This window comes from Xenopus tropicalis, chromosome 6 (genome assembly GCF_000004195.4).
Source record: "Xenopus tropicalis strain Nigerian chromosome 6, UCB_Xtro_10.0, whole genome shotgun sequence".
NCBI lineage: Eukaryota > Metazoa > Chordata > Amphibia > Anura > Pipidae > Xenopus > Xenopus tropicalis.
In genome coordinates this window covers 18,236,572-18,261,945 of record NC_030682.2, presented here as the reverse complement: position 1 = coordinate 18,261,945, position 25,374 = coordinate 18,236,572, and the positions used below count along the sequence as shown (strand labels likewise).

At 40.4% G+C, this 25,374-nt stretch overlaps 1 protein-coding gene across 1 annotated transcript in view; it reads left to right on the top strand.

Moving 5' to 3' along the window:
• ptprn2 (protein tyrosine phosphatase receptor type N2) overlaps positions 1 to 25,374 on the top strand; it is a 620,616-nt gene that overhangs the window by 191,985 nt on the left and 403,257 nt on the right. Inside the window, exons 9-10 of the mRNA XM_002935174.5 lie at positions 1,194 to 1,582; positions 18,529 to 18,615. Of these exons, the coding sequence (XP_002935220.2) occupies positions 1,194 to 1,582; positions 18,529 to 18,615 (476 nt within the window). The remainder of the gene's footprint in view (positions 1 to 1,193; positions 1,583 to 18,528; positions 18,616 to 25,374) is intronic.

Genomic DNA, 25,374 nt, shown 5'->3' with positions numbered 1-25,374 from the left:
ATGTTTTCTAAGTAGTGCCCTATTTTTTGCAAGTAACTGTAGCTAATATGGAGGCTCTCAGGTAGCTTCCTACAAAGAGCACTCAACATTTTATATTCATATTTTGGTGTCCCATCCTAGCACTTGTATATTGTACCTCTCTACTGGTAGAACCATGAATGGTTAGCTTAGGAGCAGAATTGGCTCATACTCGCTTTCCCTATCATAAGTCTGGGTACCATTAGTGAGCATGCTGGAGTGCTTCTGAATCCTGGACAGAGCAAATGATAGATCAAGGGGTCTTAAGGTGGCCATACACATGGGTGCTTGTCTTAGTATGGCTATAAACGGGCAGATTTATGCTACAGATTAAGCCTCTTTAGACGCAGAGTTTATCTTTAGAGTACAGAGTTTATCTGTCTGTGCATGGGCCCTACGCAACCACATCTCATTTGGCTAAATGGCCATGTTTGATAAGAGAACAGGGGGACGGCCTGGATATCTAAACCGAGGGACATAAAAATAAACTCCATTCTATTGGGACTTGAACCCTGCATGGCCTGTTCAGTGACTGTACAGGTACCTCTCAGCCACAGGAGACGTAGTTCCTGTTGTGCCATTCTTATTCTTGAAGCTCCTTGTAGCCATATTCTCCTGTCTTTTTCCAGATGTTGATAATTATTATTTTTGTTCCCTACCCCGTTTGGTCCGGGCTGAATCATTTTGCTAATTTTGTTCATTTGTGGGTGGTTCCTGAATCTGTATCCTGTGTTGTTCTTGAGTTCTTGGTAATCTGTGTTCCTGTACCTTGAGTTTCAAGTTCTGCGCTCAATATTCCTTGTTCCTGTCTCCTGGTATCCTGCTACCCCTAATCTGCTTGGTACCTAGCCCTGGGGCTCAAACTAATGGTGTGAACCCGCACTGCCATGACCTCCCTGACACTCATTGACCCATGAAATATAGACCCTGTACAAAATCAGGCTCATGTTGAGGACCTCAGCTCTTATTCAATTTAGGGGGCTTCACCAGTTCTAGGTGGGTGCTGGGAACTTTGTTTCATCAACAACTGAAGGGACATGGACATAATGATATAAAGCATAACTGATGCAAAGCTTCTTGCCCTACTACCATGCCTTGCCACCAATTAGTTTTATGTTGGACAATATTGTTACTGTATATGATATTCTAATAGAAAAATATATCTTTTTCACAAGGTTAAAGAAACAGGCTCAAAGGATGGTTATCTCCCTGGTTTTACTGGAAACCCACCTGAAAAAGAGTTTATGTCTGAAGAACCTATCAGCTCTGAATTAAGGAGGTTTGGAGATATCAACTACAACTCTGATGAGGACGAGGAAGAAAAATATGGGATAGAAAATGTAAAGAGTGAGACCTATACAAGGGAACTAAATGCTCAGAAGAAATCTGCCGAAGACATTGACTCCCGGGAGTTTATTGAGGGGCAGCACTGGGTTGAAGAAAGCCTCGCGCAGGAGGAGAAATCGTATTTTGAGGAACCAAAGAAAGTGTATGTAGAAGGGTTACAGTTACAAGTGAAATCTTCCAGCAGTGACAGATACGGCTACATTGTAACCCAAAAGAGGTAAGTACTGTCCAAAATGTATATATAATTGTGGACAATATTTGTATATGTGTGTAGGGAATAATGTTCCATTCTATGAGGTGACCTTGAATATCCTTATATGTTAAGTACAAGACACAGGTATGTGATCTGTTATCCAGAATGCTTAGGATAGGGGTCTTTCCATAATTTGTATCACCATGCCTAAAGTCTATTAAAAAACCATCAAATACACTCAATAGGGCTGTTCTGCCCCCAATAAGGGGTAATTATATCTTAGTTGGGATCAAGTACAGGTACTGTTTTATTATTACAGAGAAAAGGGAATCATTTAACCATTAAATAAACCCAATAGGACTGTTCTGCCCCAATAAGGGGTAATTATATCTTAGTTGGGATCAAGTACAGGTACTGTTTTATTATTACAGAGAAAAGGGAATCATTTAACCATTAAATAAACCCAATAGGGCTGTTCTGACCCCAATAAGGGGTAATTATATCTTAGTTGGGATCAAGTACAGGTACTGTTTTATTATTACAGAGAAAAGGGGAATCATTTAACCATTAAATAAACCCAATAGGGCTGTTCTGCCCCCAATAAGGGGTAATTATATCTTAGTTGGGATCAAGTACAGGTACTGTTTTATTGTTACAGAGAAAAGGGAATCATTTAACCATTAAATAAACCCAATAGGGCTGTTCTGCCCCCCATAAGGGGTAATTATATCTTAGTTGGGATCAAGTACAGGTACTGTTTTATTATTACAGAGAAAAGGGAATCATTTAACCATTAAATAAACCCAATAGGACTGTTCTGCCCCAATAAGGGGTAATTATATCTTAGTTGGGATCAAGTACAGGTACTGTTTTATTATTACAGAGAAAAGGGAATCATTTAACCATTAAATAAACCCAATAGGGCTGTTCTGACCCCAATAAGGGGTAATTATATCTTAGTTGGGATCAAGTACAGGTACTGTTTTATTATTACAGAGAAAAGGGGAATCATTTAACCATTAAATAAACCCAATAGGGCTGTTCTGCCCCCAATAAGGGGTAATTATATCTTAGTTGGGATCAAGTACAGGTACTGTTTTATTGTTACAGAGAAAAGGGAATCATTTAACCATTAAATAAACCCAATAGGGCTGTTCTGCCCCCCATAAGGGGTAATTATATCTTAGTTGGGATCAAGTACAGGTACTGTTTTATTATTACAGAGAAAAAGAAAATTATGTTAAAAAATTTGAATTATTTGGCTATAATAGAGTCTATGGGAGATGGCCTTCCCATAATTCAGAGCTTTTTGGATAATAGGTTTCCGTATAACCGGTCCCATACCTGTACATTATTTCTTATAATACGTTCAATAAGTCATGTGACATGAGTGACATCAGTATGCACCATTTAGAGCTGATAATATTACAAAGCATCATTTATAAGAATGTATATATAGTCTGGAGCTCCCAGGAGGCTATGAGCTGCCACATGAAGTAGTATCTGCAACAAATATTTCTTGCCACCACGGGTGCTGTTTCATTTCAGCAGCGGTGCCAGATGAGTTGCTTCCAGTGTATCGTGGAACAACTAATAGCTAGATGATGATGGGAGCTGTAGTTCTTTTGGATGAGGCACATCACCGACGTCCTGTGATGTATGCTGCTTTGTATCATGAAAAATGGTTCCCTGCAAGCCTTTTTAGCAACTGTGTAAATGATATATTGCTGCCAGATGCAATGCTTTCCGGGCGACAGTTAGTGTTGTATATTCTCCTATTGCCACATAATAACATCAAATAATTCCGAGGGAATACATAATCTACAAGCGGAGATATAGGGAAAAAACCCACCCTGCCCTTGTACCTGCCAAGTACTGAGCAGCTAGCAATTTAACAAACAGCAACTGCCTGCAAAGTAGAAAGGCCCATTATTTATAAAACCTACATTCATTTTCCCCTAGATGAGCCGAGAATAAAACCAAGCAAAATGTCATATAAGTGCTAATTTTCCAGTTTCCAGCGTGAGAAGATTATTATATATTGCGCATTTGCTTTATTTGCTTTATCATTTGACTGTGGCTTAGTGGGAGCTGTGCAGCTTACACGCTGCCAAATGGGGCCTTTGTATATGGTATCTGCACTATAAAAGTAACGTTTTGTTTTCAAAGTTTTAATGTGAGCTGCTTTGTCCATTTTTATGTGCATTTGTAAGACACCACATACAAATGTGACACTAATAGGTATTGATTAACAAGAGCATTGAACAATGTTTAATTTCTGCCATTTAGAAAGGAGTATCGATAGCATGAAAGTGATTGGGGCCATTCTTGTTTCCATTATAATTGTGAATTGGAAAGTTGTACTTTTTAAAGGAAAACTAGACCCCCAGATTACATCATATTGAATGGCCTATTAATATATATATATTATATCAGTATATATTGCCCTTTTCCATTCTTTCCCTTGAGCCGCCATTTTGTGATGGGCTGTGTGCTCCCTCAGAGATCACCTGACAGGAAATAATGCAGCTCTAACTGTAACAGGAAGTACTGTGGGAGCAAAAGGCAGAACTCTGCCCATTCATTGGCTGATGGGGCCTAGCATGTATGTGTGCCTTGGCTTGTTTGTGTGCACTGTGAATCCTATGATCCCAGGGGGCGGCCCTTAATTCTTAAAATGGCAGTTCTCTATTTAGGATTACCCAATGGCACATACTACTAAAGTGAACTACACTGGTCGTACTTTGACCCAGTAGAAAGAGACTTACTTCCCTTCTTGGATAAGGACCCCCTTAGGTGTGTAAAGTACTAAGGGGCTGTCAGGAGAAAGGGACAACTATTTTACCAGTCCCCAAACCAGTAATGATGGCTAGACTAGGCTAGCAGAAATCCATGTTAATTAGTTTTATAAAAGCATTATACAGTTAATGGATATCTATTCTAATAGTAGATGCTAAGAAAGAAACATATTAAACACTTATTTTACACTGCAGTATGATATAAGAAGCTGTTCCAGTAAGATAAAGCCAAATGCTTGGTATCACATAATGTGACAGTTAGAAGCCATCGTTACAAAGCCCTTAAGTAAGGCTCCTGCGAGACTGCAGCGAATGTTACTTCAGCTACAGAAATATGATTTTCATGTAGTCTACACTCCTGGAAAGGACATGCTGATACCAGATACATTGTCCAGAGCTGCTATTGTACAGCCTGCTGACATGGACACTGAAATTGACTTTGAAAATGAGAAAGTGGTCTATTCCCTTGATGTTGCCGTGGCCCTCCCACAGCACCTTCTTCAAGAACTGAAAGATGCAACTGAGGCAGACACAGAGCTGTTGGCACTTAAACAAGCACACAGCAATGGATGGCCAAGCCGGAAAGGGTCAGCTGACAAAGTAGTACAGCCATATTGGCCTTTGAGACACGAAATTCATATAGAAGATGGCTTGGTAATGATAGGTGACAAATTTATCATCCCTAAAAGCTGCAGGCCACATATGATTGAAAGACTGCATGTCGCACACCAAGGGATTCAGAGGTCAAAAGCACAAGCCAGAATGCTCATGTATTGGCCAAATATGGGAAAAGATATTGAACTAGGAGTAAGCACTTGCAACACATGCCAAGAAATGCTGCCCAGCAATGTGAAGGAACCACTACTTACCCATGATATACCCAGCATGCCATGGACTAAGCTTGCTGCAGATATATTTGACCTTTATGGACATTCATACCTGCTTGTGATTGATTACTTCTCAAGATACCCAGAGGTGCTTCGACTGTCTGACAAATCAGCAAATTCAGTTATTGCAAGACTAAAGGCTATCTTTGCAAGACATGGCATACCACAGGAACTGGTCTCGGATCACGTACCATTTGCCAGCCATGACATGATTACTTTTGCCAACAAATGGGACTTTAAACTCACTTTCTCAAGCCCAGGCTATCCACAGTCTAATGGCATGGCTGAACGCTCAGTCCAGACTGTCAAAAAGACTTTTGTTAAAGCAGCTCAAACTGGGCTTGACCCACACTTAGCACTGCTGAGTTTGAGAAACACACCGGTGACAGGCATGAAATATAGCCCAGCACAGTTATTAATGGGTCGGGTCTTGCGATCCAATTTGCCAGCTTCAGCATCCGTGTTAAAACCAAACGTTCCACAGAATGTGTACTCTCATTTGCAAAGACACCAAGCAAACCAAAAGAGATACTATGACTTCAGAGCCAGGAGTCTCAATCCTTTTCAGAGGGGAGACAGAGTAAGGATGGAAACCACACAGGGCTGGCAGCCAGCAATTGTACAAAAAGTACGAGATGAACCTAGATCTTATGATGTAGTCACACCTCAAGGAAAGCGCTACAGGAGGAACAGAAGACACCTCAGGCCAGACAAAGTACCAATGCAGCAAGACACTGGTCCAGTAATATATGGAAACATTGATTCCCATGACACACAAGGAGACCAGGTCCAAGAAGCTGCAGCATGTTCACAGCAAGAAGCAAGAGAGGAACCTTCGGAACCCAGTACTGAACATTCTGCTGAGCCCCAACGTATCACAGTCACAAAAAGTGGTCGGGTAGTAAGGGCACCCAGCCGCTATAAAGACTTTGTTTAGGATTAATGTTTGCATTTGCTCATTTGCTCTTTTTTCATTTAAAGAAGGGAGATGTAGTATACTTATCTGTGTGTTTACCACTGGGAGTAATATAGAGGGCGCTGTGCTATGCCTACAGTAGTTTTATTTCAGTGCCTGTTCTCTCTCTCTCTCTCCTTCTTGTACAATAGAGTTATACCCTGTGCTTAGGGATTAGATCTTCCTTGTTAAATAAACTTACATAAAGTTGTTAATAGTATGCTGCTTGTTTGTGGAGCCTTGATATGATCTGCAGAAGCTGAAAAGCTGAACACAACAATAAAAGCATTATACAGTTAATGGATATCTATTCTAATAGTAGATGCTAAGAAAGAAACATATTAAACACTTATTTTACACTGCAGTATGATATAAGAAGCTGTTCCAGTAAGATAAAGCCAAATGCTTGGTATCACATAATGTGACAGTTAAATGTACAACAGAGAAAGCCAATTTGTGGTTCCCCAACTGTTACTAAACTAGGACTCCCACCATCCGCAGCCGCGTATTGGCTGTCCTTCCCGTATCCAGATGGTGTAGCAAGTAGCGCATATTGACTTCACTAGAAATTGTCTAAATTGGGACCATTTGGGGCTGTAAGCCTTGGATTGTGTAATATTTATATTTGACGTTCTGCACTTGTTCTGGGGGGTGAACACTGATATATTTGCAGGTATTTTGATTATATATTCTCTGCCTCTCTCTTTCCTGAGTGGCTTATATTATATTCACAGGACAAATCACTATGTAGTATGCCTCTATGAAGTGCCAGGGGCTGTTCGCAACTATGTTGTTCTATAGGCAGCCCAGCCTAATAGGGGCCAGAGAGCAATTGTTTTTTACATTGTATTATTCTATACCAGTGGTTCCCAACCTTCCTAATGCCGCGACCCTTTAATACAGTTCCTCATGTTGTGGTGACCCCCAACCATAAAATTATTCCTAAGACCATCGGAAATATGTGTTTTCCGATGGTCTTAGACGACCCCTGTGAAAGAGTCGTTCGACCCCCAAAGGGATCTCGACCCACAGGTTGAGAACCGCTGTTCTATACGTATTAATGGCATTTCCATCCTTGCTATAGAACAAGTTTCTTTATGGTTAGCTGCATAAATAAATGCCGTAGATATACCAATCATAAGAATGCTGCCAGAGAACAATAACTACATCTAACTACAATCCAGAGATGGCTAAATCTGTCCATAGAAACATTCTAAAGTAAGCAGATTTTTCCTTTCATTGCCGACTGAATTTTTCTTATCTTTGGTCTTTTTTTTTTTTTCCCTTTGTTTGTCTGTTTGGGAGAGCCCGCTGCTGCCCCGGCCATTTTGTTACATTTATGGCCAATTTTGTACGGCTAGAAACAAAGGATTCTCAGCACTTAAAATAAATGTTAAAATTGAGCTCAATCAGCAACCCAACTGTAAAGAGGCCAAGGAAAGCCAAATGGGCTGCTTCAAAGAAAAGGTCATCCTCTGCCTCCTGCATAGCAATTGGATAGGACTTCAAAGGAAGAGTGCAACTTCATCTGGGGAGATGCTCTATATATATATATAATACTAAATCAACAACCTCTCATCCGGTAAATCTTTGTATGATACATGTAGGCAGTCATGGCGATAGATACATCTTGAAATTGGTGCATGGGTGTTGTTTTTTAATGGGTGAATCTGTCCTGTTTTTCTTCGCCAAAAATTTGAGAAGCAGTGAAAATATGCAAAATGCATTGAAGTCAATGCCCATATTTTTGCAGCAAAAAAATTCACCCATCACCAGTAGTGTCAAAATAGGTTTGGTTTGGTACTAACTGGTATTGTCGGCATACTCTTCCAGGGGCCCTTCTGCCACCTTACGACTGTAAAATATGTTGGCAATGAATTTGGTCAAGTAAGAATCAGAATCTATGAAGATATGTGGAACCTTGCTGCCATGCTTGCTATGAGGGATCACAATATTGATCTTTATTAGGGTTAAACGGTTATCCTGTATCGTTTTATTTCCTTTTTGACTAATTGTCATTGGTTGTTGGTTCATCCATTACTTAGAAAGTTAATCTTTGGTGCATATATAAAGCTGCATAAAAAGTGACTAATAAATGCTTTTTCTGCCCCCAATAAGGGGTAATTATATCTTAGTTGGGATCAAGTACAGGTACTGTTTTATTATTACAGAGAAAAGGGAATCATTTAACCATTAAATAAACCCAATAGGGCTGTTCTGCCCCCAATAAGGGGTAATTATATCTTAGTTGGGATCAAGTACAGGTACTGTTTTATTATTACAGAGAAAAGGGAATCATTTAACCATTAAATAAACCCAATAGGGCTGTTCTGCCCCAATAAGGGGAAATTATATCTTAGTTGGGATCAAGTACAGGTACTGTTTTATTATTACAGAGAAAAGGGAATCATTTAACCATTAAATAAACCCAATAGGGCTGTTCTGCCCCCAATAAGGGGTAATTATATCTTAGTTGGGATCAAGTACAGGTACTGTTTTATTATTACAGAGAAAAGGGAATCATTTAACCATTAAATAAACCCAATAGGGCTGTTCTGCCCCCAATAAGGGGTAATTACATCTTAGTTGGGATCAAGTACAGGTACTGTTTTATTATTACAGAGAAAAGGGAATCATTTAACCATTAAATAAACCCAATAGGGCTGTTCTGCCCCCAATAAGGGGTAATTATATCTTAGTTGGGATCAAGTACAGGTACTGTTTTATTATTACAGAGAAAAAGGAATCATTTTTAAAAATGTGAATTATTTGATTAAAAAGGAGTCTATGGGAGATTATCTTTCCATAATTCGGAACTTTCTGGATAATGGACTTCTGGATAAGGGGTCCAATACCTGTGCCTCATTTTTTTAAGCCCTTGGAGTCGGATGCACATGCATTGTTTATTTCCATTTTCATAAATAAGGCAGCAAGTGTATAAAGGAGGAGGATCTGGCACAGAGGTTAAATCCTCTGGATCTCAATTTACTAAAAATATCTTGGGAGAAAAGCACCATAAAATGATTTTTATTTTGATATTCTTATAAGTCCATGATCAAAACCGCTGTATCACGGCTCCGCTGGCACAGATCATTATCGGAGAAGCAGAAAAAGATAAATAATGGGACTTTTCAGGAGCGCACAAATGGAGAGCCGAACGCCATTAGGCTAAATATATTTACCTTCAATACTAGAGCCTCGGTGGGCTTTCATATTTATTCGTTTCATAATCACAAGCAGTCTTGTTTCAATGCATTTTATCACTTAAAGTAAATGCCACCTTGATATTTTCTGGGTGGCTGAGCCGGACCTTTTGGTTCCCATCTCTTGTTTACTTTTCAGGCTGCTTTGTGGATTTTCATTTTGAAAGAATTAGCATGATATCTGTGTGTATTCAGCACTCTGTGCCAATTATTAGAATGGTCTCTTAATGTCAGCGGTTGAAGGTACGTATAAGTGCAATTACCCAAGTAAGGGTTTCAGAATATTTGAATAAATTGCAAAACAGAGCACACATTGTTCACTGTAAATAGGCACACATACCTACTTGAAGACAGTTATCAGTTATTTACAGATTTTCTATATGTTGATCCAGAGCAGGGATTTTACAGTTCAAGCCCCATTTGAAGGTCCTTTTTCAGGCTCCCCTTAGCGTATAACAAGGTTACAAATATATGAACATATCAATGTATCACTCATTTATCCATAGGTCCAAGTTCACAAATCTTACCCTAACTGACCTTCAAGGTGGGCTTCCAGGTCTGTCTATTTTAGAGATACAGTAAGGGAATTCAGGATCCAAATGAAGAAAGAGGGTGATTATTGTCAATGGGTTGGGTGGCCCAAACGTTATAGCCTTCATTCTGCTAATGGGGCTGGGAGATACTGGAATGGTGATGTGCTTGCTTTTCCAAAGTATTTCCTTAGTGTATAATTAGCAGTTAAGACAGGGGTGGGCAAACTTTTTGGCTCAGGGGCCGCATTCACTTACAGCCGGGCTGGGCCAGTGTTACCCGCAGGGCTGCCATCAGAAATCACGAGGTCTCTCAGCTCCCCCCCAGCATCCCACAGCTCCACTCCCCAGCATTCCGCAGCTCCCCACCCCTGCATCCTCCCCAACATCCTCCAGCTCCGCTCCCAAGCACCCTGCAGCTCCCCACCCCTGCATCCTCCCCAACATCCTCCAGCTCCACTCCCAAGCACCCTGCAGCTCCCCACCCCAGCATCCTCCCCAACATCCTCCAGCTCCACTCCCAAGCACCCTGCAGCTCCCCACCCCTGCATCCTCCCCAACATCCTCCAGCTCCACTCCCAAGCACCCTGCAGCTCCCCACCCCAGCATCCTCCCCAACATCCTCCAGCTCCACTCCCAAGCACCCTGCAGCTCCCCACCCCTGCATCCTCCCCAACATCCTCCAGCTCCACTCCCAAGCACCCTGCAGCTCCCCACCCCAGCATCCTCCCCAACATCCTCCAGCTCCACTCCCAAGCACCCTGCAGCTCCCCACCCCAGCATCCTCCCCAGCATTCTGCAGCTCCCCACCCCAGCATCCTCCCCAACATCCTCCAGCTCCACTCCCAAGCACCCTGCAGCTCCCCACCCCAGCATCCTCCCCAACATCCTCCAGCTCCACTCCCAAGCATCCTGCAGCTCCCCACCCCAGCATCCTCCCCAACCTCCTCCAGCTTCACTCCCCAGCATCCTGCAGCTCCCCCCCAAGCATCCTCAAGCTCCATTCCCCAGCATCCATCCCCCAGCATCCATCCCCCAGCATCCTCCCCCCAGCGTCCTTCCCAGCATCCTCCATCATCCCCCCAAGGGACCTGCAGCTCGGCTCCTTGTGGCTCGGCTCCTTGCAGCTCGGCTCCATGCGGCCCGCGGGCCGTAGTTTGCCCACCCTTGAGTTAAGGCATTCAATTTAAGAAAATTGTTGAGATTTATCAAATTGCAGTCAAAGGAAAAATAAAAAAATACTAGTTGGCATGTTGCTATACATTAGGGGGCTGATTTACTAACCCACGAATCCGACCCGAATTGGAAAAGTTCCGACTTGAAAACGAATATTTTGCGATTTTTTCGTATGTTTTGCGATTTTTTCGGATTCTTTACGAATTTTTCGGATCCAATACGATTTTTGCGTAAAAACGCGAGTTTTTCGTATCCATTACGAAAGTTGCGTAAAAAGTTGCGCATTTTGCGTAGCGTTAAAACTTACGCGAAAGCGTTAAAACTCACGCGAAAAGTTGTGCATTTTTCGTAGCGCAAAATGCGCAACTTTTTACGCAACTTTCGTAATGGATAGGAAAACTCGCGTTTTTACGCAAAAATCGTATTGGATCCGAAAAATTCGTAAAGAATGCGAAAAAATCGCAAAACATACGAAAAAATCGCAAAGTACCGATCATTACGAAAAAAACGCAATCGGACTCCATTCGACCCGTTCGTGGGTAAGTAAATCAGCCCCTAGGTGTCAATGGTTGTTGGATTTTTTTGTGAAATGGGTGTCCATCATCCCCCCAAGGGACCTGCAGCTCGGCAACTAGGAACCGCTAGGGAACCCTCTGCCAATGTGCAGCAGGCTACATGGGCAACATTCTGTGCATTCCTCTCCATTTTTATAGGTTGCTGCCATCTTTACATTGTATCCAATGAGTGACCAAGCTGTGGCAACTACATCAGCCAATCAACACCACACAATCCGTATTTATTTTTGATTGTCACTAGAGTTTCATTTTATTGTTCCCAAGCTCTTCGACCTGTTTTGCATTAATCAGACGGATTCAACGTTCTAAAACCAGGTTGACCCAATGTATGACATTAGCAGACCCCTTCTACCCCAGCATTTAATTCCTATAGAAGCCTCCCGAAGCCGGCCTTTCGTCTATCTTGTCGCCTTGTGTTTCTTTCCCAGTCTCCATAACTGACAAGAAAATAAGGTGCGTATGTTTTTGAAGAGAATTATCTATGACTTGCCTGGAGTCTGTCTCACCTAATAGCTCTAGAGAGTTAATTTCCATCGGCCGGGCCCCAGTCCTACATTAGCAATATCTTTCTACATTCTAGTAATCTTCGGTGACCTTCCCGGGCTAACCACTGAAATTGATTTTTTTGCAAAGTGTCACCTGTGTTATAAATTGGTTCAGACTTGCATCTGTCTGAGTAGAAAGGTTTAAACTTCCCACCCATAGGGAAAGATGTATGAAATAGGATGTTTTTGTGTATTCCGGCGTGATAAATACAGTATCCTACCCATCTGCAATGTGTTTTTATTCTTTATAAACGTACGTGTACTTTCTTTGTTAAATATATTTCGTTTTTCATAAATTGCTTAATGAAAACAAAAACTCAAGGCTATTTACCAGCCTCCTAGGTTAATCACTTATACTGCTCATTTGTGATGCATTGGTCAGAGCAACATACACTTGAAAAAAGGCAGATTAGACATTAATTAGTTTACTGGGCTGGGAAATTGCTTCATTTCTCTTTGTCACATTTTACTATCTTTTCTGCCTATCTATTTGCCAGTGTCTGTCCCTCGGTTCTTTTCTGGGTGTGATAGGGTTCCAAATGAGAACAAGCTATCAAATATACCCTCACAACTCGCAAAGAGCCTGCATTCAGCTCAGCGATTGATAGGCGGCCGTGGTTAGCATGTCAACCATCTATTCTGCAAGTCAGGTCAGTAGGTGAACTGAACTTATACATGGAGCAGGGTTTATTGAGGCATCCGGAGCATACCATTTCCAGGATATACCATTCATTTTAGTGGGGATAAAGAGTATGATCCGTCTGTTCCTGATGCTTCAATAAAACTGATCTACTCGTACACCATCAAATGACCCCCCTACTTATCACGACCTGCTGTTTTTAGCTTCAAATATATCCTTATTTTTTATTATAAGCAGCTTACGAGCTGATTTAATAAAATTTGAGATCACTGTATTTATGCAAGTTTTTAGCCCATTTTTGAGATTTATCAGTATAATTAATAACCCAAATTCTCCAGCTAAAACCTTAGCGAGCTTCTGTAGAAGTTTTTGCTATTTAAGAAATTTAGATATATAAATACACGTTTCCAAAAAAAAAAAAAAATGGATGAATGAAAAAAAATAATAGAATCTGACTTTCTGATTTTCTGATATAAGTTTTTTTGCAAATATGTTGGGTATTTAAAAAATTGAATCAATTTGGCGTTTTTGTTTTTTAAATTTTGAAAAAACTTGAAACTTTAGATTTTAGTAAGTTTGCCTCCCCATGTCAATATCAATGGTTTCCACCTTGCTTTCCCCCCGCTGGTTCTAAAATTTGGTGGGATGCTAGGATTTTCATTGCAATATCTTAAGCCCTGCAGGTTGCCTTGATGAAGGTTTCCAGGCTTCATTTTACTAGTATATGTAGGGGATCCCTTATCTGGAAACCCATTATACAGAAAGTTCTGAATAAGGAAAGGTCATCACACAGAGACTCCCATTATAGACCCATTATAAGCAAATAATTCTAATTTTTGAAAATGATTCTCTTTTTCTCTAATTTCAGTGCAAAAAAAAAAAAAAAAGTGTCGACAAAACGCCCCTACACCCCAATTTATTTTGTGCAGAAAAAAGTCAGTAGGAAAATATCTGTCCCGTTTCGCCGAAACATTCTCGAATCTTTCAAAAAAAAGATTGCGTGTAGAAAAAAAATTTGACGCGCGTGACAGTTCTTTTAATGCAAGAGACAATTGTTTTTGGACGCGAGAGACAATTCTTTTTTGGCGCGAGAGACAATTCTTTTGACGCGAGAGACAATTCTTTTTGACGTGGGCAACAATTTTTGGACATGCAGCAAATTTTTCTGCGGCAATTTTTGGCGCCCGTTCTGTGAAAAATCCGCCAATGGCGAAACATGGAAATTCAGCGCAAATTTTCACCCATCACTAATAGCCTTTTATAACAGAAAGACAAGGTTTCTAGAATATTTTTTGTATGAGTTAGATGGACTTCTTTATGGACATAATCTCCTTGCAACCTTCTACTGCCCATATGTTTTGGTCAGGGCTTTGTACTTCCCTCACACAGGAGAAAAACTGAGGTCCTCCCAACTGAAGAAGCTGCTTGGATGAGTAGTGAAACGTCTTCAATGATTACTTAGCAAGTCCAGTTGCTTTAAATTTATTTATACTAGATATCCTCTACAAACCCTTATACCATGCCTTGTGTACAGACTGAGGGATATATGGCATGGGAGGAGGAGTGATACTTTTTATGGAAGCGACAGGTGTAGCTTTAGATGCATGACATACATTGGGCCTCCCCCATTGCAAGCAGAATGGGTCTTTAAAACAGATTAGCTTGTTTCCCACCAATGTCAAGGATCTGTAGCTCCTTCTTCTCAATGAGGTTGAGGGATATTGGGATTCAGGGACATGCAACTGAGTGGTCCCTATTCCCACTGTGGGGGGGGGGGGGTCTGTAGGATAGAATAACGTGGGCCCTGTTCATTGTCCAGGATCAGCACCACATTCTACTCAATGAGGTTAAGGGATATTGGGACTGAGGGACATGCAACTGAGCCATCCCCAGTGCCACTCTGGTGGGGATCTGTAGGATAAAAAAAATGTGGGCCCCGTTCATTGTCCAGGACCAGTACCACCTTCTTCTCAATGAGGGGTATTGGTATTGAGAGACATGCAACTGAACCATCCTCAGTGCCACTCTGGTGGGGGTCTGTAGGATAGAATAATGTGGGCCCTGTTCATTGTTCAGGACCAGTACCACCATCTTCTTGATGAGGTTGAGGGATATTGGGATTGATAGACATGCAACTGAGGCATCCCCATTGTCACTCTGGTGGGGGTCTGTAGGATAGAATAACGTGGGCCCTGTTCATTGTCCAGGACCAGCACCACATTCTACTCAATGAGGTTGAGGGATATTGGGACTGAGGGACATGAAACTGAACCATCCAAAGTGCCACCCTCGTGGGCATCTGTAGGATAGAAAAATGCAGGCCCTGTTTATTGTTTAGGACCAGTACCACAATCTTCTTAACGAGGTTGAGGGGTGAGGGATGTTGGAATTGAGGGACATGCAACTGAACCATCCCCTGTGCCGCTCGGTGGGGGACTGTAGGATAGATTAATGTTTGCCCAGTTCATTGTCCAAAACCAGTACCACCTCCTTGTAAAGGAAACCTTATAAAATAGAGTAGCAATAAAAAAAAATTAAAATTCAAAATATATAATATATGCCAATCATTGTTAAAAACAAGAATAATATGATTTAAAAATATACTATTGAATATTCCTTGTTTCTGATACTAACAGCCCAATATCTGTGGCCTCTTTGCGATTACCAGTTTGTTTTTTTAACCTTTTCCAATATGTATAATAAGCGTTATTTTTTACTGTGATTTTTATCAAATTTCCTTGTCTTTTGAGGCTGCTCTTGCCATGTTTTATGAGTAAAATACCATTAAAGCCTGTATTTTTGGTGTTTTGATTTTCCAACTCAGATAGTCGCTGATAAAGAATAAAACATCTCAATACCTCCACCTTAATCTTTCCCGTGGCGCCGGCTCGGCACAGAACATTATCCTAAAATGCTTGTTAGAAAAAAAAAAAGAAAAAAAGAGCGAGGCTGAGAATTACATAATTTCTTCCCTATAAATTGCCTGTTAACTCTGTGCCTTTCAATTTAGAAATAATATTTAGCCTGACAATAGAGACAGGCAGTGTTCCAACATAATGTGTTTGCGGCAAGGCTTTTTGTTCTGCCGCTGAACTGTTATTTACACAGTCATTACCCGTGGGCAGTTACTTAATGAGCCCGGAGCGCCAAAGATCACAAAGCAGGTCAACAAAGTCACCACTTCTATATTTAAAGGTGCCGAGGCTGAGGATGAATAGAGTAGATCTTTTCTATCCATTTCCACCATTCTCATAGATAAATATAGGTAACAAGTGACGTCAAAGCGCAAGCGGTGAATGTCATTGGCGTATGCTGCTGAGATTCGACTTTCCACCGCTGTGAATAAGTTCCTGGTTCCTTTCATCACCCACTGAGATTTAAAATAAACCTCCCTATAAAAGATACAGAAAGAAAATGAACTGTTCTCTTGTTTCTTTCATTTTTTTTTATTTTTGTTTCAAATAGATTGACACTTTTTTGTGTTTTTTGGCTTCTTTAACTCCTTGCAGAAGGAAGGTGCGTAGAGAGCTTGCAGCTGTTGTCCCCGGCATTCTGCTTTTATATATTCTTGTCATGTCAAAGCCAGACTGAGTGGGGTGGAATTGAAACAATAATGTTGCTAATAGACAAATGCTAGGCAGCAGCCAGTGACACAATGACAGCATGAAAAAGAAAGTTTTAATTAACCAAAGGGAAAAAAGACCATCAGCGAGGGGAGTGTGTATGCACTGAAACTAGAGGAGTTCTAGGTGCAAACAAAGAATGGCTAATGGCGGGAGGGAGTTTAGGCACAGCTATACCCACACCACCTAGTAGGGCACAGTCCAAAAATCAAGACCTTATTATGAAAAAGATGTAGTATTGACTGGATGATATAAAACATTTCTCTAGTACTGTATATGCTTACAATTAGGCACTAACACAATATAGAACTCATTGACTTGCCGTAATGTTATTTTTTTGGCCAAGGGCATGTGATTTGCAAAAAATATTCAAAATAATTTATCGCTGACCCGCCAGCTACGTGATTTTGGATCAAATGAAGCTCTCCAACATTTTATTAATGTCCTTAATTTGTGATAATCTAAAACCAAAACCCCATATCCCACCACCCCAAGCAAGCTTACCTGCCTTGTTGCATTCTCAGTAAAGCTCTGCAAAACCAGAGAAGGCAGAAGAGCTATGTGCCTAGAGCCTTACTAAGCCCCCATTGGAAACTTCATTTACCCAACATGCTTGTCACCCCCCAACAAGCCCCACAATCTTGCTTGCCAGCCCACTCCCTCTCCATGTTGCATTCTCTGTAAGGTGTTGCAGTGCCAGACTGGAGTTACAGAAGGTACCAAAAGACACATACCATTCGTCCCCCCCATCACACACTAGGCACATGCCTTTGCTGCCTAGTTCTGGCCTTGCTGTGAACATGCTGGTGATAATATTAGAAAACTGACCAATATAAGGAGAAAGCTGGACAGTACTAATTTCTTGGCTTACTTGAGTTGACCCATTACACTATTACACATTATACACTTTTTGAACCTTGAAATATTATATGCAGGACAGAAGTGCTTTATTTGCATTTGTGGACATCTTGATTAGCCTTCAAGCTAGCCCCTCCACTTCAATGGGCCTTCCTGGAATCCAGAGACTCCCACTGAGGCAAGTGAGGAAGCCAAACATAGAACACAGGGAGGGAGCTAGTAAGGACAGAGCTTGGAGTAGTCAGATGGGTTAATTGAGTACCAAAGATTTAAGAGGTAAAGTCATAAACAGGACCAGGCCAGGGTCAAAACCAGGAGATCATTACAAGATCATTACAGGAATCAGGAACCAGAATACAGGAGTGGGCTTCAGGAAACAGACATCATAGCAAACAGGTACAAGCAGACTTGGCCTACAGGGGGCAGTAAATGAGCTCAGATCTTGGGATTATTAAGGAGGACTGAAGGCAATCACAGAGCCACATTATTAAGGACTGAGTAGAGCCCAGACATAGATCCAGACAGATTGTTACAATTATCCATAATAATATATGGATTAGTCTGTAATATTATATGGATAAGTAAATATTTAACATGAGTCCATGAAGAGCTTGTTTTTTTAATCTTTTTACAATTTGAAGAAAACACAAAATATGTTTATAACAACAGTGCTACAGATCAGGGTTTGGTTAATCACAGGACCTTATTCACAGGAGAAGTGATTTTCTTTCTTTTATGTAGTAGAGTTGCTTCTGACATTTTGTCTTTATTTATATTCCAGAACTGAAACACAATTTGTGTTTAGCATATACACACACACACAGACACACACATATACACACGTACACAGACAGTATATTGAGATATAGAACCTTTGAGTACATACAGTATATAGAGTGCCTGCATTGTGGGACAATTACACTTCCTAAGAATTCCATTTACACATCATTGTTTGTCTTATTGATGGAGAATTCAGGTGATTTATCATGCAGTGAGCAGCACCTGATCCCAATTCCCCTGATATCGGGCTCTCTGTGTGATAGGAATAAAGCGAGCTATGGCTTTCATATCCTGGCAGACCAAGGTGATAACTCTTTTGAGGATTTAGCCTTTCGCCTAATGATGAGTTTCAGTCTCTTGTTAATGTTATTTTTTTCTTTCTCTCCTTTTCTCTTAACAGCCCTCTGACAGTGGAGAAAGGCTTGGAATTACTAAATGAGGTGGCCTTGATCCTCAAACATCAAATGAACGTCTTCAGTGATGTCAGGTACGACTTGCTATCATTCCGTTTTTATAATATTTTGATTCTATTTTTGGATGGATGTTAAGAATTAAAGTAGGGCAATAGGTATTGTGTTGTATGCATATGCCTTGTAGACTGACAGATTTAGGTCTATAAAAACACTAATGGGTATTCATGAATGTATGTGTATTTATGTGTCACTAGGTAGCAACTGTTGTTGTTGAAAAGGAGATTATGAAATTTAGACACAAGTCTAAAGGTGGCCATACACAGGTCGATTTCAGCCAGAGCCGCCATCAGGGGGGCACAGGGGGGACAGTTGTCCCAGGCCCGGACGATATCGTCGCTTTAAAGGGGGCCCGGCCGGTATACAGTTTTATTTAGCTCAGACCCCCTTTAAAGAACTATGGGCCCTGTCATTGGTGGCCAGTGGGAAATTTGATTGGTTGCGCCCCTGGTGGGGGAGCTGAAGGATGCCGGAGGATGTCACTGGGGGGTGGGGGGGGAGCTGAGGGGAGCCGAAGGAAGCTCGGGGGAGGGGGCTGAAGAAAGTCATGGGGGGGGCTGGAAGAAGCCGCAGGGGAGCCGCAGGAAGTCTCTGGGGGGGGGGAATGGAGGGGAGCTGAAGGAAGTCGCTGGGGGGGGATAGTGGCTGGAGGAAGCCGCAGGGGAGCCGGAGGAAATCGCTGGGGGGGCTGGAGCCAGAGGATGCTGGGGGGAGCTGCAGGAGGATGCTGGGGGGGAGCTGTGCAAATGCAGGGGGGAGCCGTGATTTCTGATGGTGTCCCTGATTTCAGCTGCTGATTTGGCAGCTTATCTGCCTATGTATGGGCACCACCGATGGGCCTACCCAACTGATATCTGGGCAGGTTTGATTTTCCTGGGACCGTATCAACTCATTTATGTGGTCCGAAGGCCAAAAGCCTATATACCTGCCATTTTAATTCAATCGTTTGGCCCTAGGGCCAAACTAGCAGATCACACAGTGTATGGCCACCTTAAGGCATATGATTAGGTTCTATCTGTAGGTCTCACTTCTTCAGTTGTGAATTTCCATGGAATCTGCTCACGTTCATTCATACAGGGTAATGTAGACCTGTGTATCATTGCGCTCTCCATCAAGCTGAGCGTCTACTAGCTCAAGTTATCCATTATTGAAATTTTTGGCCTTCATTCTGGACTTTTAGAAGGCAACTCCCACCTATTGACATTGCTCATTCCAAACACCTGTTTATAGATAAAAAAAAAATATGATCTGTACTTTTAAAGACTTGTTTTTTGAATGTGTATGAATGTGTGAAGCCAGATCTTATCGACTGGAGCTATGGAGAATATGTTATTACTGATTCCATGCTGTGCTTGCAGACATATTTTATTCAGTACTTTTCTCTGTTTTTTTTTTTTCACGGTCGCAAGTAATCAAAACATTTTAGATTTCTAATTTGCCAGTGTACCTGCTTTAATCATAAATTCTTTTTCTGAGACTGCACAACATGGCTATGTAGGTTCTTACACAGGGGGATGGCATTCAAAACTGCCTTGCTTGTGGATACATGATCATTGTCTGTTAGATGCCTTTGAAAGGCATTATGATTTTCCGAGTCTCCTGCAGGGACTGAGATATTTATTTTTACAATAAATATGAGTTAGAAAAAAAAAATATATTTACTGTGGAACCTTCCTGAAGAACTGCTGCAATTCTGTGGATGAGGACAAGAACAGGGACGACACAATCACTCTTATGTAATGACCTGATACAATAGATAAACAACTTTTTTTTTATACTTTCATTTGTATACTTTGGATTTTGTGTGGTATCCTGCTCTAATTTCCTGTATATTTTGGGCTAAAAACGTGTTTTTTATAGGTACAGGTATGGGATCCCTTATCCGGAAACTCGTTATCCAGAAAGCTCCGAATTACGGAAAGCCCGTCTCACATAGACTCCATTTTAATCGAATAATTCAGAACTTTAAAACTGATTTGCTTTTTCTCTGTAATAATAAAACAGTACCTTGTACTTGATCCCAACTAAGATATAATTACCCCTTATTGGGGGCAGAACAGCCCTATTGGGTTTATTTAATGGTTAAATGATTCCCTTTTCTCTGTAATAATAAAACAGTACCTGTACTTGATCCCAACTAAGATATAATTACCCCTTATTGGGGGCAGAACAGCCCTATTGGGTTTATTTAATGGTTAAATGATTCCCTTTTCTCTGTAATAATAAAACAGTACCTGTACTTGATCCCAACTAAGATATAATTACCCCTTATTGGGGGCAGAACAGCCCTATTGGGTTTATTTAATGGTTAAATGATTCCCTTTTCTCTGTAATAATAAAACAGTACCTGTACTTGATCCCAACTAAGATATAATTACCCCTTATTGGGGGCAGAACAGCCCTATTGGGTTTATTTAATGGTTAAATGATTCCCTTTTCTCTGTAATAATAAAACAGTACCTGTACTTGATCCCAACTAAGATGTAATTCCCCCTTATTGGGGGCAGAACAGCCCTATTGGGTTTATTTAATGGTTAAATGATTCCCTTTTCTCTGTAATAATAAAACAGTACCTGTACTTGATCCCAACTAAGATATAATTACCCCTTATTGGGGGCAGAACAGCCCTATTGGGTTTATTTAATGGTTAAATGATTCCCTTTTCTCTGTAATAATAAAACAGTACCTGTACTTGATCCCAACTAAGATATAATTACCCCTTATTGGGGGCAGAACAGCCCTATTGGGTTTATTTAATGGTTAAATGATTCCCTTTTCTCTGTAATAATAAAACAGTACCTGTACTTGATCCCAACTAAGATATAATTACCCCTTATTGGGGGCAGAACAGCCCTATTGGGTTTATTTAATGGTTAAATGATTCCCTTTTCTCTGTAATAATAAAACAGTACCTGTACTTGATCCCAACTAAGATATAATTACCCCTTATTGGGGGCAGAACAGCCCTATTGGGTTTATTTAATGGTTAAATGATTCCCTTTTCTCTGTAATAATAAAACAGTACCTTGTAATTGATCCCAACTAAGATATAATTACCCCTTATTGGGGGCAGAACAGCCCTATTGGGTTTATTTAATGGTTAAATGATTCCCTTTTCTCTGTAATAATAAAACAGTACCTGTACTTGATCCCAACTAAGATATAATTACCCCTTATTGGGGGCAGAACAGCCCTATTGGGTTTATTTAATGGTTAAATGATTCCCTTTTCTCTGTAATAATAAAACAGTACCTGTACTTGATCCCAACTAAGATATAATTACCCCTTATTGGGGGCAGAACAGCCCTATTGGGTTTATTTAATGGTTAAATGATTCCCTTTTCTCTGTAATAATAAAACAGTACCTGTACTTGATCCCAACTAAGATATAATTACCCCTTATTGGGGGCAGAACAGCCCTATTGGGTTTATTTAATGGTTAAATGATTCCCTTTTCTCTGTAATAATAAAACAGTACCTTGTAATTGATCCCAACTAAGATATAATTACCCCTTATTGGGGGCAGAACAGCCCTATTGGGTTTATTTAATGGTTAAATGATTCCCTTTTCTCTGTAATAATAAAACAGTACCTGTACTTGATCCCAACTAAGATGTAATTCCCCCTTATTGGGGGCAGAACAGCCCTATTGGGTTTATTTAATGGTTAAATGATTCCCTTTTCTCTGTAATAATAAAACAGTACCTGTACTTGATCCCAACTAAGATATAATTACCCCTTATTGGGGGCAGAACAGCCCTATTGGGTTTATTTAATGGTTAAATGATTCCCTTTTCTCTGTAATAATAAAACAGTACCTGTACTTGATCCCAACTAAGATATAATTACCCCTTATTGGGGGCAGAACAGCCCTATTGGGTTTATTTAATGGTTAAATGATTCCCTTTTCTCTGTAATAATAAAACAGTACCTGTACTTGATCCCAACTAAGATATAATTACCCCTTATTGGGGGCAGAACAGCCCTATTGGGTTTATTTAATGGTTAAATGATTCCCTTTTCTCTGTAATAATAAAACAGTACCTTGTAATTGATCCCAACTAAGATATAATTACCCCTTATTGGGGGCAGAACAGCCCTATTGGGTTTATTTAATGGTTAAATGATTCCCTTTTCTCTGTAATAATAAAACAGTACCTGTACTTGATCCCAACTAAGATATAATTACCCCTTATTGGGGGCAGAACAGCCCTATTGGGTTTATATAATGGTTAAATGATTCCCTTTTCTCTGTAATAATAAAACAGTACCTGTACTTGATCCCAACTAAGATATAATTACCCCTTATTGGGGGCAGAACAGCCCTATTGGGTTTATTTAATGGTTAAATGATTCCCTTTTCTCTGTAATAATAAAACAGTACCTGTACTTGATCCCAACTAAGATATAATTACCCCTTATTGGGGGCAGAACAGCCCTATTGGGTTTATTTAATGGTTAAATGATTCCCTTTTCTCTGTAATAATAAAACAGTACCTGTACTTGATCCCAACTAAGATATAATTACCCCTTATTGGGGGCAGAACAGCCCTATTGGGTTTATTTAATGGTTAAATGATTCCCTTTTCTTTGTAATAATAAAACAGTACCTTGTAATTGATCCCAACTAAGATATAAATAATCATTATATAATAATAAATAATAAATTATTGGATGCAAAACAATCCTATTGGGTTTAATTAATGTTTTATATATTTTTTAGTAGACCTAAGGCATGGAGATCCAAATTACGGAAAGATCCCTTATCCAGAATAGCCTTGGTCCCGAGCATTCTGGATAATGTGTCCTATACCTGTACATACCTAGAGGGGACTTATTATTTTGGGAAAACTGGAGATGTAGATCTTTCCAACCAGTTGTCTCTCCAGAAATCACTTGTTCTTCTTCACATTATTTCCAACCAATCCTTCCCATAGAACCTGAACTTGCTCCGCCCCTTTTTTCAAGTTGCTATGTAACAACATGAATTCTGCCACTCTTAACGTTCTCTAGGGCCACGGTTTTACAAGTTTAACAAGGATTTTCAGCAACTTTTATTTGTAGCTTCATGGGTAAATCCATAACTTTTGGCATTATTAAATCCATAAACTTTTCTCATAAGCTGCAGAGAAATAAGTGCTACTTTTCTCCCAGTTCTTACGTAGAATTGCATAGTGCCTCGGTTTTCAGTTTTACTCATAAAGACCCTCCGAGGGTTTTTAAATAGACCTTTCTATGAGTCACCAAGTGGCAGCTAGTTGTGACAGATAGATAGAGCGCTTCGTACCCGCAGAAAGATACTGGTACATCCAATTAGGAGTGGTGCTGAGAATCTATGTCACAGTGGAATACAAAGAATGTCTCAGCGCTCAGATTACGTAGGCCTGTTAACCCATTCACCCAGTAATGGGAGTTATTAATTATTTCTCACTTATCGACTGTTAATTTAGCTCTGAATTTGGCAGTGAAGAGAGTGGATTATTCAATTTAACCTGGGCCTTGCCCATTGGAGTCCCTACAGCCTTGCAGGTGTTGCCTGGGAAACTACCCCACTCTACAGTCTCCTTGGTGAAGCATAGAGCCATCTTACTACCTATTCCGCCTATCCTGCACTCCTAGGGGCACATGTCACGAAATTTTTGTACCGAACAATTGTAAACAGCGGTAAAACCTTTCCGATTTTTTCGCGCAAGTGTCCGAAAAAGTCTTGCAGACACCCGAAAAAATCGGTGAAAATACGCTCTGAGCATTCGCGCCTTTGTAAATGTGCCCCCTAGAGTATGCTGTCAAGGGAGCCATACAGTCACTCATTACAAACCCTCATTCACGGGGTCCCATTTTTCCATCTTCTTCTTATGTGCCTGACCTACATTAAGGTTCTTGATTCTCCTTACTTAGTTCTTCAGTCTCTGGGCCCTACTGAGATCTCTTGCCTCAAGCAGCAGTCCAAAGAGACAATTAGGAATACATTAGGGCACATGTTACATTAGTACATATATCCTGTACATTATATCCTTATAAACAGAGCTTAGTGATATCATTAGTTATAATCTGTCACATGACTCACTGAAACTTGTGTATTATTACAAGGTTCCTTTGGCCTCATGAAACTCCTTGGTGACCTATAATATCCCTATATTTTACAACAGGAGGTACATTATTCAATTATTCACTAGATATAGTGATTTTAGGGATCAACATGGTTTAAAGTTCCTTTATAAAAAATCAAAGGCAATGGACAACATTGGAGGAGTTCATAGAAACGCACTTCAAGTATGGGACCTATTTCCCAGAATTCTTGGGACATGGGGCTTTCCAGATAAGAGGTCTTTCTACCATACCTTAATTCTACCAGCAAATCATTATAACATTAAATAAACCCAATAGGATTGTTCTGCCCCCCAATAAGGGGTAATTATATCTTAGTTGGGATCAAGTACAGGTACTGTTTTATTATTACAGAGAAAAGGGAATCATTTAACCATTAAATAAACCCAATAGGGCTGTTCTGCCCCAATAAGGGGTAATTATATCTTAGTTGGGGTCAAGTACAGGTACTGTTTTATTATTACAGAGAAAAGGGAATCATTTAACCATTAAATAAACCCAATAGGGCTGTTCTGCCCCCAATAAGGGGTAATTATATCTTAGTTGGGATCAAGTACAGGTACTGTTTTATTATTACAGAGAAAATTTTAACTTATTTGATTAAGATGGAGTCTATGGGACATGGTCTTCACATGGTTTCCAGATAACAGATCACATACCTGTAGCCA